Genomic DNA, 19,117 nt, shown 5'->3' with positions numbered 1-19,117 from the left:
CTACACCTGACACCTAATTATGGCAAAAGACTTTCATCTCACCCTAGAACTGCACTTTGGCAAAAAAATAACCTCATAAATGTCTCATAAAAACTAAGAATGATCCACTGTGGAAGCTTTAAAAAGTCTCCTCGTGTCCCTTTGGACCAGCTCGTTAGCATCAACATAAGCTTTGTCTTTACTTCCTTCGCCAAACAAGCGGATGAACACACCTCCACCTCCGTTCATCCATCTGGTGAAGCCGCGTTCGTTCCTCATAATGGGTCACTGTAATTGGCAGAAGTCAGGAAGCGAGGGCGCCGCTCCATGGCGTGTGGTTAAGTTACCGGAGTCCTGAGAGTGATGGAGGCACTGGCAGCTGTGGTGCTCACCGATGCTGTTGCTGCTGCTGCTCCACCGCCATGGGCCTCTTGTTCATCTCCCCTCCACCTCACACGGCTCTGCTCCACGGGGACGATATTACTGGGACAAATGGCCACCTGGGACCTGAGCACTTAGTGAAACTCACCTTTTCCTCAGTCAACCCCCTTTTTACCAACACCAACAATTCCCTCCATCTCACATCTGGCCTGGCAGTGGGACAGATCTGTTGGGGAGTGAGGGGAATTGCCTTTTCCAAAGTGTGTGTGTGTATATATGTGTGTGTCTCACATGACCAGAGCCACAAAAGCCTTACATGCATGCAAAGCCAATGCCTTTTTATTTGCCCTTGTGACAGTGCAGCTATTAGCCTGCCTGGTGGCGCTTTTCACTTGTCACGCATTATGAAATATCCTTCAGAACTCATGGCCAGTTCAAGAGTTCCTCTGCATTACCGAGATGGGGTTTGTGAGGAAAGAGTGCGGCGTCTCCTAATGAGTTCCCTCCATCTAACTTTCCTCCCTCCTGTCGTCTTGGATCCATTCATATCTGGCACTTATGCAACTGGCTCTCATGCTGAACTGGGAGGCCATGCAGGCGGAAGAATGGTTGTTACTCCGATGTGAGGAGGGCATTTAAGCATTTGTCTCTTCGCGGTGCTTTTGTGGATGATTGACTCTGGTCTGAAGATGATGGCCTGGCACAACCATTTACCTTCCAGAGTCTTAACTCGCAATCCGGTCATGGATTCTCACTTTCCATCTCTTTTTCTTCTTATTTCTGTTCAGATCTTGCATGTCGTGTGCTTCAGAGAAGTCGTCTATACCCCTGTGAGCTCCACACTGTGCTTATGATAATGATCATGACGATAAAGCTAATGATTAATGGCTGCTGAGGTGTTTTTGTCCTCCACACCAATCATGACTTTCTGCACTTTCTATAACTGTAACACCCTGACCCTTTCGCTTACCATCCGCCCTATTCACTCACCGGGGCCACTCAAATTAGCCCCCGGCCGTTCGATGAGAAGCCCCAACCGCTACAGGACATGTCGCAGGGGCCGAGGCATAAATCATTCCCCCCGGAGCAGGAGCTGTGGCAGGCCTAGATGCGCATCCACCACCCCGAGATTTACGCTGCTACACCGAAGCACGGCCCCGCAATCTGGATCCTCTCCACCAGGTCATCTTCAAATTGGTTATTGATCTTCCAATCCCAAAATGAATCATACGTTGCCAGCACTGTTTTAGGGTGCTACGTTTACAGTAGCGTGGCTTTGTGTTATGGCTGATATGCAGCCCCCGTGGCGATGGATTATTGTTTAGGAACCGTGAGAAAACAAGTCGCCGCCGCTGAACATGGAGTAAATGGGAAAAGAAATTAGAAGCAGTCCACCATGAGATGAATAGGTGTCATGTTGTCACCCAGCAGAGAGCCTCATTATAACGTATCAAAACAGCTGAAGAAAACTGTTGACAGTCTCTGAAGTGAAGAGCTTGAAGTTCGACTGTAGTGATATGCAACAATGTGAGAATAGGACTGCAGCCTTTTTTTTATTATCTTCTATCTGCATTTATTGATGTGCTTGATATTATCATACTGCTGTCCTTCAGAGGAAAAAAACATAAACAGTTTGTGCTTTATTTTAACTATTCCTCTTTGCATATAATGCTGATTCATTCCCACTTTAAGAAAATGGAAGCCACTCAGTCACTATAAGAAGCTGAAATACACTGGGCCCTGTCAGAGCAGAATCAGTGTTTTTTATCTTTATTCTAACTTAAATGGGACAGGTTCCATGGAGGTACTTCGTTTCAGCTCTTGTCATATACTATATTGTGGCGTATTATTTAATGGGGCTTCACTTCTTGGCCAATTAGGCTCTAAGACGGTGTGTAAGTGTAGCGAGCTCCTGCCCTGGGAGCAGCTCCTTCATAAATGCCAGAATGGCCATTATCAGAATTCCTTTGTGAATGAAAACAGACAGCTATAATATAGAGCCAGGCTTAATTGAAAGATTGTAACAATGGCAGTGGTGACGTTTGAATTTCCTCTTAAATGTCAATATCTGAAACAGAAGACAGTTGGATTTTTTTTTTGGGAGGAAAAATGTCAACCTCAGATTCTTTTTTCTTTTTTTTCTTTTTTTAAAGATGGCTGCATCATTGCTTGTGGCTTCTGAATGATCTAATACATTAATAGCATGGGGGGTGGGGGGCACATTTGGATGACAGGTTGAGTGTAACTAATTAGCTGTTGAATAGGAGTTATATTGTAATCTTGTGGCTGTTATTTTTGATTCATGTGCACGTGTTCAATTACAGAGGCTCATTACGGCGACATGGCGATTAGTGATTACAGAGCATGATTTGTGAGAGCTGACATGCTCATGGGTTTAGTCATGAGTGCACGTCCTCTGGTCAGCTGATAAGAACAGGAAGCTGTAGCTTTTTATGAAATGATGCCTCATGCACTTATGGCTCTGTTAAAATATATTTGCAATCTCTGTATTTCATGATATTTCAGTCAGATAATAATGCCAGTTCCCATTGAGATCATATTCTTCAGTAGATCTCTTTTCAACTCACTTTCCTATTGAGGGAAGTGTTTCAAAGTATGAGGTTTAACTTATGAAATTGTGTGGCTTTTACCATTCAGAGCAGCCCGGCCCTTCATTTCTCTGAGACTCGGGCCCCTGAGCAGTGGGGGTGGGGGGAAGGGAACATGGATGGACAGCTCTGCTCCCCTTTGCGCCCCTCTCCAGTCGATAGCAGCCAGCAGGTGAGGCTCTGTCTCCGTCTGCAGCATGGCAGACACTTATTAGTGGTAATATTCTCCCATCATCCATCTCCAGGTGGGCTTCCGCCATTGATCTCGACGCCAAGGCTTGTCACTATAGCTGCTCCTCACGCGGCGAAAGCACCGGTCGCCTCCAGCACCGGCCTTAGACGTCCCAGCCTTAATGTTCTGTCGATAGACTCGTGGCTGTGGGCAGCCGGTATTAGACCTATGAGGTGACTTCCACAGCTGTGTGAGCTGTTTCCCCTCACAGTGCTCTTCGATACAGCCTCAACGGGAGAATGTACACCTGTATTCTCTGTCAGTTAGGTAGCATCGACTTTTACGATACTGTGAAATGGGCTAAATCTGGCTGGCTGTGTGAAGACTGACAGTAACCCTGCATGGAAAACAAAACACCTCTTGCTCATTTTGATTGGAGTCTCTAACGTCACAGCCTGAGCCAACACCGAGGGCTCTGGCACAACAATACAGGCAAAATAAAGTTGATGCAATGCAAAGTGACATTATCTGACAAAGCGCTGTGTAAGCCGGTTAAATACCTCCAATCGCAAAGAACTCACAATCATTACCTCTCAATCACTGTGACAAAAGGAAGAGTAGTAGCTGCTGAGTATTATGAAGCACTGTGCAAAGTTTTTGGCCTCGTATTTGTATTGTGTTTGTTGTATTATTGAATCCTTCTGCATATTTAGTTCAAGCAGCCTCTCAGCTCAACAGTGAAACACACAGCCGGGACAGTATACTGTATTTGTTACCACTGACACACTGAACTGTTTGTTGAATCCATACTGTATGAGTCTGCAGCCTCAGCCCATGTGTTTCATATTTAATAGAGTACAGTTCACGCTTGACTAAATGTTTCGTGTTTTTTTGGGGGCACTTGGTCGACCTGGTTCAGTGGTTTAACCAATGGAGAATTAAATTTGGGTCTCTCCCCAAAGACCTTATCAGATGCCAATGAATCGAGGCCATCTGTTGGGAGCGAGTTGGTGTTGTGTCGTCGCTGCAAAGAGACAACTCCAGGCAAACTAATCCAACTGTTTCTCCAATTACAGCTGTGATTTCGACTGATCATCATGCGTAGGGATTTACTTTACAATAATGTGTAAATCACTGTTTGGATACTGAAATGTATTTGAGTAAATTGGCTTTTTTTGTGTAAACAAACCTTGCACAGTTTCAGAAAACAGCTCAGTCACCCAGGTCATAGTTATTTCTTAGAGCTTTACAAAATGATCATGCCTTTAGGATTGTGCAAGAATCGGACTGTTGGAATATTTAAGTCATTTGAGCAACATCTGTAAGCAAATTGTCCATCATATAAATGTTAAATTTAAAATGAATTGTTTCCATGGTGTCTCAAGTGGAAAACGTGATGTTAATGGCACAAATTTAAGGCCTAATAGTTTCAGTGGTATCATTTGGCCTTAGATAACTTGCTTTATGGATTTCCTTTTAGCATTATCCAAGCATTTTATATTTTAAAGAAAATTCATTACACAGTAGAAGTGATTGTTTAAAGTTAATTTTATTTCTGGAATTGAGTATCAGATTTAGCTACATGGCAGTTTTCTTCCATCTTTAATTGGTGATGTCTTCTCTAAGCAGCAAAATACAGTTTTAACATTAAAAAAAAATACGTTTTCACTGAAAATTCATTGAATTTTAAATGACTCAGTAAAACACAATATTCTCCATGTCAGTGACATTTTACACATTAGTTGCCATCCACAAAAAGAAGGAGGTGGATTATGGATGAGTGTAACATTAATTTATCAATCCACAACATTACCAGACTGTGGTATAATACACATAACATCCTGATTTACTCACAAATTACTTTTCTGAACAAGACAAAGGGAAAACCCACAGAGTAACACATGACAAATATTACATTCTTTTACATGGACAACAAACACCAAGTAGATCAAATGAACATTTAACATTTATAGAATATCTATCAGGAACAATGGAAAACATTTTGCATCCAATTCTTTTAAGGCATTTTTGTTACTCGTTTACCCTTCAATAAGCTCTTTATGACATACAAAAATACAGTTAGTATAAGAATAAACATGCATGTATGTCTTTTCTTGACGTTAACCATCAACGTAGTTCACATTCACTTAGTTTGGCTGATGATACACAGATACATAAACAGACAGTAAGTGTCATCTGGACACAGGACAACAAATATCCTCACATTTTCAGACCCACATTATACATTTGCAGATGAATCCAAGTCACAGTACACTTTGCATGGACATTTCTGACTGAGACCGAGCATGCATGTTGTTGATTGCCATAATTCATTCGAATGACCCCCCATGTTATGTTTCTGAATATCAAAAATAGCAACCATAGTTAGGCCTAATTTCTTTTTTTTTTTTTTACATAGGCTCCATGCATCTAAAGAACAGATTTGGTAAAATTGCACATGTACCCTCACTGCACTTGCTATTTAGTTATTGCACAAAGTACCTACAGTACAACAATACATCACTACCCTCACTCTACCTCTAAGTGCAAATACAAAGCACTTATATACACAGGAACACAGTGGTTTGCCTCGCCTATTCACCACTGGACTGTATCTCACTAATACAGTAGCGTTGGTTCATTACACCTTTAAACTATTGCTATGACGTAGAACACATAGATACAGTACAACTAGATGACTTCAAATGTGCCACTGAAACCATATCACACATTTCCCTTCAACACTCAATATTTTATAACCAGTCCTCTATAGTATGTTTACAGTTATTCATCCATGTCTTTATATAAATATTTTAAAGTGCCTCCTCAGACAGACTTCACACATATGCACAACCTCTTTGGCCACCTCATGGTGTCAGTACAATAAAATAATTTACATACCGCCTATCAAGTAAAAATAGCTTCAGCACATTAAAATGAATCCTTTAGGTAACATTGATTGAGTTGTTCTACATAAAAGCAGACACAATGTGAAACGGGTTGGAAGAGTCACATTTACAGGATGTAATGATTGTTAAAGTCACTTAAATATACTATCTTTTGTTTTTAGTTTTTTTTACACAATTCACAATCCTCTATTATTCTAATACTTTAAGTGTGTGAGATATACAGTGTGTATATATAATTTATATATATATATGTGGGGATCACCCAGTGTATTCACTCTCTGATGGAGGAGTTCCCCCTCACATCAGTGCTACAAAGCAGACATGGCTTCAGTTTCCTAAAGGCAGCAGACCAGTTAATCTCGGTCTACTGGTTCAAGCGGAAATCACTCTGTCTACACAGATCCTAAAGAGAACTTGTTTTCCACTTTTTTTCACATTTATTTTTATATTTATTTACACATGAACTTTTAAGGCTTTGCACTTTGTCGTGAAGGGAACACTATTGCACGGACAACAAAGACACATGACGGTATCTCGACTACTGAGCCTAAAGCTAAAGTCTAAAGAGTGCTGAGAGGAGCAGCTGAGTGGGCGTGCTTTCCCAGTATGGCTTACTTCCCTGATTTATGAGGCTGGCCGGCTCCCTGGCTGCTATCAGCCGGTTTGGTAGCCGCAGCGCTGCATTTATTGCACAGATCCCTGATTTCAAGCAGGCCCTCGTTCAGGGCTTTGACGAAAACGGCCGAACTCGTCTCGGTGTTCTCCCAGAAACTAGACACACAGAAGAGGATGTGGTCCGACTGTGGGTTGTAACAGGCACCATAGCCGTTGGGAACCACCGGGCCGTAGCAACAAAACATCTCCACTGTGGTTGGAACCTGGAAACAGGAGGACGCAGGATTGGGACATAATCGATACACAAACAATAGAAAGAGTGACTGAGAAAAACTGATCCAATAAGGGCTCTTACTAATGATCATTTAGTCTATAAGCTGCCAGGAAATGCTCATTACAAGTTTCCAGAGCCCAAGGTGACCTCTTCAGACAGCTTACATGGTCCAATGAGCAGTCCAAACCACAAATATATCTCATTTACAGTTATATAACACAGGGAAAACAGCTAATTGTCACATTTGACAAGTAAAAGATTGTTTTAACTTGTCAAACTATATATTTGAATAGTTGGTGATGCATTTTCTGTTCTGCGTGATTAATTAACCAAGCTCTAGATTAGTGAGTTTTATTGCTCTGTTACAGTTTACATCCTGGCACAGCCATCTATAACTGCTGTAACCCTGCATTTGTTAAAAAGGTGGAAATATTTCTCCTGGTCTGAGGGACGTTAAAGCTGGTCGGTTGTTTTTCCTGTGACTGCTGTAATACTCAGTGAGGATCCTCATTTGTCATTGGTTAAGTTTTTTTATTTTTTTTAGCCCATGTTCTAATGTCTTCAGAGAGGAGTTTAGGGTTTCTTAAGGACTTCCCTCTGTCTTGTACACCTACTGCCCATACAGTTCAGTCTTAAATGCAGTGATGTTGTGAAGTTGTTAGGTTTTTACCAACAGATATTGGACATAGGTTGTAGTTTCTGAGCTCCAAATATTCATAATTTATAGCCAAGTGAAGAAGCAGACATCTCTTTTCACTGGTTAATCAAACTAAAGCATGCATCTTAGCTGATATCCCCATTATGTATCTGTTTCTGTTGTGGTGACTGACAGTGTTTTATCTTCACTGTACCTCTGTCTACACAAGGAGGAAGTCAGAATTAATGATATGTAAAACAGAGAAATATTATCATCCCAAGTTTTTTTTTCTCAACAGCATCTCCTCTGTATGTGTTCAAGCCTCTGGGGAATTGTGTGTAATAATTCATTGCAAGAAAATGTCATAGGATATAAGGTGATTATATGTTACCTGGCTGGTAGACAGGATGAACTGGTTACTGGCCAGATATGTCTCATCACGGAAGATTTCCGGCTTCTCCATGTTGAGGTCCTTTGAGATCTTCAGAAGCCCAAGCAAATGATTGTCTATTGCCATTCCTGTAATAGCCTGAAAGACATTGTCCAGTACATTAATATCTTTAAAACCACAACTTGGTGTTTTTACATGTGAGTTTTTGCAAGGATTAAAGACATATTATGTTACAGTAGCTAAAATAAGCAAAATTAACTTGATGATAAAATCATTGATGTAGTTTCATATTTATAGGACCGACTCAGCAATTCAATTCAATTCAGTGAAAGAGCGAAGAATAAGTTTGGATGATGCAACATGTTTACTTTACACATTTAAATCTTGGTTTTAACAAAAATGAACTGAAAACAATATTATTATACTTACTGCAACTGTGTAACTTGTCTGGGCATTAATTGCATCCCTCAATCGTTTCATTTTTTCTGAGTCCTGTAAGAAAAGTGAATACTTGTAGAAAAATATAAAGACAGGTCCTTTTTCATAAAGAAGTACAAAAAGGGAGCAGGAAACTCATTTTTCAAAGACCCCATTAAATCAGCAGGGAGATCATCTGTTTGAATGGGGGGACTGGGTTTGGTGTGCTGAGGTGGCCTGTCACACCTGGTTCATTTAAGCAGACTTGATGAACAGTGATATGGGAGTTGCTCAGTTAATTGGGGTCGGAATGAGAAAAATGACTCACTGTGAAAGTGGCCCTCTCGTCTGCCATGGACATCACGAAGGCGAGGGCCTCAGGAGTGGCAGAGCGAATGTTATCTACCCGACCTTGTTGGAAACGGCGGATGGACGCACTCTCGTAAGTGGACACAAGCCTTTTATTGCATCTGCATGAGAATATTCATATGGAAAAGGGTTATTGAAATAAAAAATATATTTTCATAAAATTTAAATATAGATATAATGAAAGTTCTTTACTTGTAAAATGCAAGTTGTAAGGCGACTTGTATGAACGCATCTGGACTCATGTTCTGCTTTTTGATGAATTCTTTTCCATAAGTTTGGAACTTGAAAACATCCATGTCAAGATTATTCACCAGCCTAAAGGAGAAAGCACAGAAGTGATACAGTAAGATCTCAAGTCTCTAGATTGTTTTGTGGAAGTGGTTCTGTGTTTTCATTTGTCTGTTTTGCACTCTGCATTTGTTTGTGTTGGCCTTGCCTCTGAAGCCTGTCTCCAGATGCCGCAAGGAGTCCCTGCATGTTTGCATTGCATTTCCAGAGCAGCTTTCTTGGAGGGGGGAGCTCTCTGATGTTGGATACCCTCGCCATCTTGGAGGGACTTGCTATGCTGTTTAAACCAACAACACGTGTCATCCTCAGCAGCACTGATTGAGGTAAAACTGTGATTACATCTTGCTCCAATGAGCTGACTTACATGTATTTCATTAGGTATTCAGAGCACTGCACCAGAACTATTCCCTCGAATGGCGAATGATCACACACGACTCCACATATCCCGTCCATTCCTACAACAAACTGCAAGGATCTGGATTAGTAAATGGAGCAAACTCTTTATTTATGGAGGATTGACATAACTTTAAGGTGGTCCTACCTGCATTGACTTGTCATACCAGCGGTTTGCCCCGTTCTTCTCACGGCCGCCACCGTGCAGCATCAACAGGGCCCTGTTGGTGTCACTGGGCATCAGACCGCTGGGTTCGTCCAGACACACCACACACAGACAGCTCTCGATCAGGGCCAGAGACTCCCTGTTGGTTTGATCTTGATAGAGGATGATAAATGGATAAACAGCTCAGGATAAATGGTTTATAATTGATTAAGAGGGGGGGGGAAAGCATAGCAAAGATGAGACATGTTTGATCTGAGACCTTTAATTAGTGCTTCTCTGGCTTGAGCCCACTCTGTTCTCCCATCTGAAGTCAGGATCCCAACAGGAGGGAGTCTTTCTTCAGCGTTTTCTGCCATTTTCACAATCTTCTCCAGTTGGGATAATGTCTCCGTCTCGTTGAGCTGCTTGCTGTTTGCGACGACATCCAACACGAAAAACTAGTGAGAAAAATAAATGACAGAAATCACGTGCTTCTCAACTATCCCATCATGCACCGTAACACCTCAAAGTCACATTATCATTCCCACTTCCATATGTTGTTAGTCTGGTCTGAGATACGAGTAACACTGACAGGAATTACAAATGGTCAGGTGCCACTGAAAATATGGCTAGTAAGATGCTATTCAAGGAAGCTCCCAGACAAGTGGGTGATTCAATCAGCAGTAATTAAGTTAACGGCCTGTATCTCCATAGGGACCGGCCCTTGAGTGCTGCAGATTGATAGTTCCCAGAGCCATTTCCAGGTGAGAACGCCCACTGTGCCTTGCTCTGTGGACATTTCTAGTTTTTCATGAGAGAAACACTTTTTATTTTATTTTATGATCCACATACTGTAAGATCCATCTCTTCTGAATGGATAAACTGAACTGTGTTATTAAAATGCACAGCACAGTTGGGGTAGTCTTGTAAGAGAGGACTGTCTGCACTTGTTGCTCTAGTGAGGCTTGGTAGTTCCCTAGAAAGAAAGATTGTATACAAAACACAACTTATTCCACAGTATCTGCGATAACACTTCCTGTCAACCACATCGGGCACTGGAGATCAGTGTCATTATCAATGGTTGTGTTCTTTTGATATGTGTACAAAACTTATACGGAAATCATTCTGACTGGTTTAAATATTCAAATAGACGCTTGAACACCTTTGGACAGCGTTACCTCGAGCAATTCATAAAGGTCCTGTCCCTTTAAAAATGTAAATTATAGATAAGATTAGTCAAATTATTACCCTCTAACACTCGTGATAGAGGTTGTATTATAAGTCTGGCCTGTACACTGTGATAACTAGGTTAAACTTCACCAGTAGAGGTTAATGTGCAAATTAAAACAGTTAATACTTATTAGACCATAATATGGAGCAGAGTAGGTGTAGCAGTAACAGCTGGTATGTCAGGTAACTGACACATATTTAGTCCAGTATTTTACATCATGCATTGTTTTGTTTGTTGCAGACTATATTACATCAGTTTATTTGTGATTCATTGCATATTTGTACAATCATACAATTGAGGCATTAAGTGTTTTATTGAATTCTTCCAGCTGCCTGTTATGGGGAAAACAAACCTTGCATCCAGAACCACTGAAATTGAACAGGCAGGTACATTTAACCTTTTTTCAGTTCTATACAAATGATCGTGTTCCTATATGATATCTTGAATAATATGTCAGTTGCAGTTGTCAGTATAGTCCTGTACTTTGCAGGCTAAGAAATGGTTTATTTGCATAAGAGGCCAGTATTGCTGCAGGAAGTGAAATATCTCCATCATATCTGTAGTGATAAGAAACGCAGGAGCACTGACTGCTTTGGAAAGCAAATCTTCTTTCAGTATCCATTGATAAACTGAACAGTAGATTCATATATTTTGATGTTTTCTCTGAAATGGACTGTCTTCAGTTATGAGTGCGTGTTGTGAAAGGCCGGTGGTCTGACCTGGTTCTTGCATGCTACAATGATGTGTCCCGGTGTTGCTGCGTTCATCTGGACCTTCAGCGTGTCTGTCTGTGTCCCTGGGTAGCGGTAGGAGGTGAAGAGGCGGTTGTACTGCTCCATACACTGAGGAGCTCCAGCTAACTGGCCCCGAGCAAAATCCACCGGTAGTGCTCGCCTGAGAGACGTTAATACACACATCAGGACTCACACAGACTCCGATTAAGATTGATTCTGAGGACTCACGACTCATCATTATATATTTTATACGTAGGACTTACTCTTCAATAAGTCGCTTATAATCCAACGCTCCTCGCACGATTTGAGCTGCAAATCTGAAAGGAATGAAAAGGATGAAATTAAAAGAAAACAGTGCACAGAGTTTGCAGTAAAACACTGAACATATACAGTAGAGTGGACTGACCGGTGGTTTTAATTAGATGTACTCTCATCTCTCAAAGGACTCAGTAATCACATTATGGTAAATTAGTAGGATACAGTGAGCGAGCTGTGTGTGTGTGTGTTTATCTGTGTTTGTGAGAGAGAGAGGCTGTCTGTATGTGTGAGTGGGCGGTGTGGGCAAATAGGGAAAACACAGAGCCCTGTCAGGTCTCATGTTGTATGTCATTTGTCTTGTTGTTATTATGTCCAAAGCTAGATCAATAGAAAGGAGGCGGCCGCAGTGCACCACACCCCGAAACGAGGCCTGACTAGCAGTCTCTGCGGAGAGCTTGGCCCTGTCACTCCCGATCTAATAAGTGGCCGTGTCAGTAGATTACCAGCTGCTTGGGGTGTTCTGGAAATATTCAGTTTGTGCAGCATGAGCTGACAAAAGCTAATGTTGAGTTATAGGGCTGGGCGGACTGGTGTAATGTCTTGTTGACCACGGCTCATTTAATAATGGAAAGAGATTTGGTCAAGAGATGATGCCAGTGATTCTCTCCATGTCTGTGATTCAAATCTTAATCCGAGTCTGTGTCTGCTTGGAGGAACATAAAGCCTGTCAGCGGCTGCACAGCTGAGCAACACATACATTTTCTACTGTTAGTGACAGTCTACAGAATTCACTCTTGTTAAGCTTTACTTTCTGGTGTCTTTTCAATTTCTCCAGTGTCTTACAGAAGACATACCACAACCAGCTTCCCATCTTCTAAAAAATCTGATGCAGGTTACTTTTTGGTGCAACGTGGTGCATTTAAATCTGAGTTTTAACAACATTTCTCAAAATAGCTTGAAATTAGCTAATACTAAACAAAGATTTTGAAAGTTTCCCATTAAATACATCTAGATAGGATCTGGAAAAAGTGTTTTTTGTTCTGTTTTTTTTTTTTTTTGCCATTTTTTAAAAAGACAAATCAATCGATCAATCAATCAAGGAAATGATTGTGAGAAAAAATATTTATGAAAAATAATTTTCAGGTCACATGACCCAATACCTGACTTTAATTTAATCACTGGCATATATATTTTCTATTATCTCCATTATTTTCCATTAGAGCTAATGGAGAAAGGTGGATGAAGTTTCCAAACTCGCCATGTTCAACCAAATGCAGAAGACGTCCAGTACGTACCTGAGTGCATCTCTCTGATCTCTGAACGTCTGCTTAGGAAACACCATGACAGGGCTGGAGTTGACCGGTAGGGCCAACCTGTTGTTCAAGTACATGTCCTCCAGCCAGTAGTCATAGACCTAAATAAAAACACAGGGACGCTCTTTGAGAAATGCTGCCTTGCTAAACGTTTTGGACTCGAGTTATTACTTTCAGAGTTGAGACCTGCAGGCAATGGAGTAAAAAACTATTACAGTGTATCACTGCCAGATGAAAAGGAGAGTGGGAGAGAGCGTCAGAGTGAGAGTGGGAGTGTGATAGATTTCACTGAGCTGGATGAGTTGTGGGCTGAGCGATCACCCAGACACAGGAGGAGAGATTGAAGCAACAATAGATGAGCAGAGGCTCCGATAAATCTTTATCATCAGGTGTTTCACTTTTTTCAGCTCTCTTAAGAATAGGCTCAAATTTTGTCATATTGAAGAGAAAATCTGAGAGCCTTTATTTTTATTATCAGACTAAACGGAAGAAAGACAGACTTTGATACTGATATTACAGAAAAACACAATCTCTGCTGATTCTGATTATAATGTAAAAGCCCTTTGTGTGATCCATTGAGTTTTCTAAACCAAAAACCAAACCAAAACCAGGTAAGAAGGAGAAATATGTACAACTTATCTTAATAAAACAAGAGCAGTGTTTTTTATATTGTAGATCTGAGAGTTTACCCAGTTTGTGGTCTTGTCCCTCCTCTCTAAAAGCTTCTTCTGGAGAACCTCTCCGACACCTCCAGGGGCCCCAAACTTCTCCACGATGGCCTTTGTTTTCTTAAACTGCTCCTCCTTCACCAGATGCTGGACACACTTCAAGTACGTGTCAAGAGTTTGTTTCAGTGGGGGCACGGGGACCTTTGGCAGCACCTGGTGCCATAAAAGAAACAGAATTGTATAAAGATGAATGACAGGACAGCGGCTGCTGCTAGTTATTGCCTTTTGTTAAAGAGATAATTCCCTCACATGTTTTCTTTATGCTTTCATTATTATTGGGACCAGAATTAATAATTCATCCTAAGTGCTTCGGGGCCTGTTTAAGAATAAATTCCACTGCCTCACTCACGGGACTTAAAACACTCTTGTTATTTAAGGATGTAACATGCAAATTGATTAGATTTTCTGTCTGATGTTTGATCATTTGCATAGCAGATACTGTTGTTAGCCCAAGATGTTAATATTGACCAGTGCATTTGAATTGTAAATGAAATGGTAGCCATGGGCTCCTGGAAATGGGGACTGTGTTGGGAGCTTCTGCAAAGACACACAAAATACTGCCCCAGAAAAACAAAAAAAGAAATCAAATTCAGTGCAGCGCCACAATAAACAAAATGAAAACTCCATTCTGATGAAATCCACCACTGGTTCAGTGTTGATTAAATCATACAGCACATATAAATAAATAAATAAATAAATAAATAAATAATGTTCTACATCAGTGTTTGGAACAAGGTTTTGCAGCATGAGGGGTGGAAACTCTGCTGCAGTTCTCGCCCCTAGCGGCCAATTAGCGTAAGCGAACCTGGCGCTGTCCATGGTGCTGAAATGCGGCACCGCCGGTTTGCCAACTTCAGCACCGCGGACAGCGCTCTGCAGTCTGAGAAACTTTCTCCAGCTAATGTGGAGGATGTGCATGGGCTGAGTGCTGATGTAAGGAGCAACAGTTTGACAATAGAAAACAGTGACATGTTTTCATACTTGGCTGTCTGGGTCTCTGGCCGTCTCTCTCTCCAACACTGGCATCTTTGCATTCCAGTTCACTCAAGGGAGAAATAATGCGGAAACCCTCTAGAGGTGGTTTGAGTTGAGCCTTCCCTGCACGAAGCACGACAAGACATTGGATGGAGAGAGAACAGAGAAGTACAAATGAAATCAGGCCTACAGAGAAATAGACAGAGGCACACAGTAATGTCTGAAAATGACCCAGCAGGCTTCCATCCGTTATCGTGATTCAGCCTATAATGCAATTTGCAATTTGTCCTTAAATTCCAGCTGCGCCTCATCGCTCACCGCTGCAAAGACATGTGCATCTTAACAACTAAATTCATCTGTGTTCAGCATTAAAAGCATTCCTTTTCCTAAAGCAAGCAACAGTGTAGCCAGTAAAAACTAATTTCTAATGCAATTTAACTTTTTAAAAAGCAATTTAATCATAAGATATAGTATTTCTTTATACTAAAAATCTATGAGAAATTGTAATTGCATGAATGGAAGTTGGAAATAAAATGCTTCACAACTAGAAAACTTTTCAGAATTCGTTCTCAGAGCAAAGTTGACTTTTAAGAAAAGTTTATAATCTTCCTCTTACATATAGATATATGTTTTAATAACCACACAATATCCCCTTGTTATAAAGAGAGAGAAAAGTTACCTTACTTGTTCGGTGTGCTGCCCAGGTGGTCAGAGAAGTGTGTCTGAGTTCACATCGCCTCCCACGTCCTCGCCGTGAAATCCCATATTAGAGTAACAGCTCCTTTCTGGTGTTCCGGTGCTGGGCTGCTCCCCGGTCCCCACGCTTCGACATAAGGCTGTGATTCCACATTAAAAGCGCACCGTGGAAAAGATGCTGAAGGTGTTCGCGTCTACCTACCCCCTTGAGGCACGAAACTCCTCCCATCCACATCTATTCGAGGAACATATTATCTGACAGCTTGCACCCCCCCCCCCCCCCCCCCCCACACACACACACACACACACACACACACCCTCCCCGACTGTTCCTCCATGTCAGATAATAATTTAAATACATAAAAGAAAAGAGTGAGAGTTTGTCAGTCACATCCTGTGTTGGCTTCGTGGACATGACAGTGACGGTGTGGTGATATATCTCTAAGATTTACATACAGGATGCGCTCACTCTTAAACTGTTGCGCACTTTGGCTCATTCATGGTTCATTCAAGGTGCTACAAAGAGCGCTTTCTATCTCATTTCATCGCATTTTATGGCAACTTTGTGCAAGCCAAATGTATTAATTAAACTGGAGATTTATTTTTCATTCGTTAAAGAAAGTGTCATGTTTTGTGCACCTTTTATACAAAACAAAATCCTACTCAGACTGATTGTTTTATACCTTTAATAATGTGAATTACTTTAATAATTACATTTTTTATATTTCTAACGAAAAAACGTATATATATGTTATTTTAATTCACGTGAAGCGTTAAATAAGAATAAAATCACAGTCACAGTCGCACAGATTCAAACAGAGATTTATTAAAACGACAATTGATAAATGAATACATATTTGTTCATCTTAAGGAGACTGACTTCATTGGCTACGTCTTCACAAAATATTTCATACGTACACGCGCGCGCACGCAAACACACACACACATACACATACTTTGTAGAGGTCCACGTATTTTTGAACAATTTACATTGTGCATACAGTATATCCACATATGTACAAAATCCATTTATTATGATACATTTAATTTCAAACGACAACGAAAGAAAAACACATTTGAAAAACAAAAAGAAATAGCAAACAGACACACTGATTACAAAATCAAATCAAATGTCACGATTTTCTTTACCAACAAAAACAAGAAAATGAGGCCTTTGATGTGCAAGTAAAAAAAGTTTCCTCAGAGACTAAAAATATAGGCTATTTTCGTGTAAGGGGGGGAAATGTGCTGCTTATAGTTGGTCCCATATAATCTTGTACGCACATTTATCTATTTATATCTTTTTACAATACTCAGTGATACACACAAATTCAACAGTAGCTGATAGATCTCTCACAAAACTCCAGTTATACGTCCATGACAAACGCTACATAGACTTGTTCGACACAATGAAATCACAGTCAAGAAGAAGAAGAAGAAGAAGAAGTAAAATAAAACTTTGGAAAAAGGGGTCACACAATCATGATTTTGGTGATTGGGTGTTTATATTGCACATCGGTACTTACATAAAAGTTGAAATCACTAGATTATAGTGTGCCTGCCTCAAATCTTTTCAAGAGGAATGTTTCAGGGGTGGGTGGGTGGGTGGGAGTGTGCGGGGGTGGCGGTCAGAGTGCGGCCGGTCTAAGTGAACTCTGGACCGGACGACTCTTCTGACAGTGACCGCTGTGCTCCGAATGGGTCAAACCCATTTTCATCTACCGGCAGGCAGTTCCCTGCCGAACTGTAGCCCTTCTTTTTCGCTCTCCTCTCCTCCATCTTGATAGTATCGTACAGCCCCTGCGGACCCTCGTCTAACAGGTTATCTCTCTCTGAGTAGGACGGTTTCATTTGGCACACGTTGCGCAGCAGCAGCAGGGCTGGTGCGTAAAGCACATTGACAAGACCCATACCCAGATTAAGCTGTACAAACCCGCGAGTGTGCACTATCTGCCCGGCTACTATGGGACCCATGGCGTATGCAACAGAATAGGAAATATCTGCTATAGCGTAAATACTACCGTACACAGAGACGTGACGCACGTCTACTAAAAACGCAAGTGTCGGCAGCAGCGCAGTGTCTACAAGTGCAATGCCAAAACAAATGCCGCACAACGGGGCGATAAGCTGTCCAAAAGTTTTGCATGCAGGGACTGTGCAGGAGCTCGCGCCTATGATAACCATACCTACAGCCCCGTAGAACCACTGCAGATTTGGATGCTGTGCTGCCAGTTTAACTGTAATGTACACACCGAGGACGTGGGGGAAGAAGGCTGGGAGCCAGGTGAGTCCCATCTCCCACTGAGAGGAGTGCATGGTGGTCTCCATCCAGTTGGCTATGGTGGGCTCTAGAAAGGCCAGGGGGATGTTGCACACTGTGAGCGCCCCGGCCACCACAGCTATGTACGGGTCGATCATGAGTTTGTATATGGGGGTACCGACTGGCATGTTCTCTCTAGTCCTGTTGGAGAACGGCTTGATGACGATCAGCACCAGGAAGCCGTCCGCCAGGCAAATGCAGGCGAGCACGATGAAGGGCACTTTCTTACCCGCGAACTCGTACAGGACCCCCCCGAAGGGAGGCGCCACCAGACTCCCGAAAGAGATAAACGCCAGGGCGATACCGAGCGCCCTGCTTCTCTCTCCCTCCTCCGTGTACTTGTCGGCTATCATCGCGATCCCAGAGGTGTCGGCGAAAGCAGACCCGAGACCCTGCAAACTTCTGGCCACAAAGAGCGTCGCATAGTTCTCCCCAATAGCGAATATGCATGTGGAGAGAAACATAATAGTCAGTCCAATTAAAAGTGGAATGTCATATCCAACCCGGTCTATGAAAGTTCCCGACAGCGGGTTAACTAACAGCTGCAGGATGGCTTTAGAGGCAAAAAGTACTCCTATCTGGACATCTAAATTGTCCCTGTTGATTTTGTCTTGGCTTGTGCTGTTGGCTGAAGTGTTGGGGTGCATCACTAAGTGGACGTGCTCTGCCTGCTCACTCTCCAGATCAGCGAGATAGTCTGGAATAATTGGCACGATTACCATGTAGAGCATATTGTCCAGCAGGAGAGCCACGCAAACGATCACTAATATGATCCGTCTTTTCTGGTGAGGATCCCACATCGCGGTGCCTAACTGCTTGGTTCTTTCTCCCATCTCGGACAGTTTTACGGCGGCTGATTTAGCCAGCCCGGAGGATCCCCCTTCTCCATCCATGGTGTGCTTTTTTGTTTTGTTTTGTTGTTGTTGATGCTTTTCGGTTCAAAATTGTAGTTGTGCTTTCTCCCGTCTGCTGCCGATCTTTCAGCACCTCGGATGACTCATTGGGGTTTTCCTTTACATTGATGTGATGCTCTCCGTCCTCATCTCGCCTGTGCGTAAAGGGAGAGGCGCAGAGGAACTTGGCTGCTTCATCGGTGAAGATGGCTTTCTTCAGCTGCCCCAACTTGCCCTCGCCTCATCCACATCCGATGCTGTTTCATGATCTCCTGAGAAGTGACGTGTTGAAATCGCAGATTTTCTGCCCCGCGCAGAAATTTTTCGCCTGCTAATCTTACATGGCAAAGTTTTGTTTGGCAGCAAATTTCCTTGGTTACTTATTTGCAA

At 42.0% G+C, this 19,117-nt stretch overlaps 2 protein-coding genes across 2 annotated transcripts; both read right to left on the bottom strand.

Moving 5' to 3' along the window:
* Positions 1-6,661: 6,661 nt before the first annotated feature.
* Positions 6,662-14,869, bottom strand: chatb (choline O-acetyltransferase b; the record flags this gene model as incomplete). Its single annotated transcript, XM_083993696.1, has 14 exons — positions 6,662-6,928; positions 7,968-8,105; positions 8,397-8,459; positions 8,713-8,854; positions 8,946-9,068; positions 9,190-9,318; positions 9,406-9,506; positions 9,583-9,752; positions 9,860-10,037; positions 11,530-11,704; positions 11,808-11,861; positions 13,098-13,216; positions 13,805-13,996; positions 14,825-14,869. 14 exons carry the CDS (start codon positions 14,867-14,869, stop codon positions 6,662-6,664), a joined length of 1,896 nt encoding a protein of 631 aa, XP_083849822.1.
* Positions 14,870-17,158: 2,289 nt separating this feature from the next.
* Positions 17,159-18,727, bottom strand: slc18a3b (solute carrier family 18 member 3b; the record flags this gene model as incomplete). Its single annotated transcript, XM_083993877.1, has 1 exon — positions 17,159-18,727. One exon carries the CDS (start codon positions 18,725-18,727, stop codon positions 17,159-17,161), a length of 1,569 nt encoding a protein of 522 aa, XP_083850003.1.
* Between the last annotated feature and the right edge of the window lie 390 nt (positions 18,728-19,117).

The sequence above is a fragment of the Trachurus trachurus genome (assembly GCF_905171665.1).
Source record: "Trachurus trachurus genome assembly, chromosome: 19".
Lineage (NCBI taxonomy): Eukaryota > Metazoa > Chordata > Actinopteri > Carangiformes > Carangidae > Trachurus > Trachurus trachurus.
Note: the sequence above shows the minus strand (reverse complement) of the source record. Positions and strands in the feature narration are given on the sequence as shown.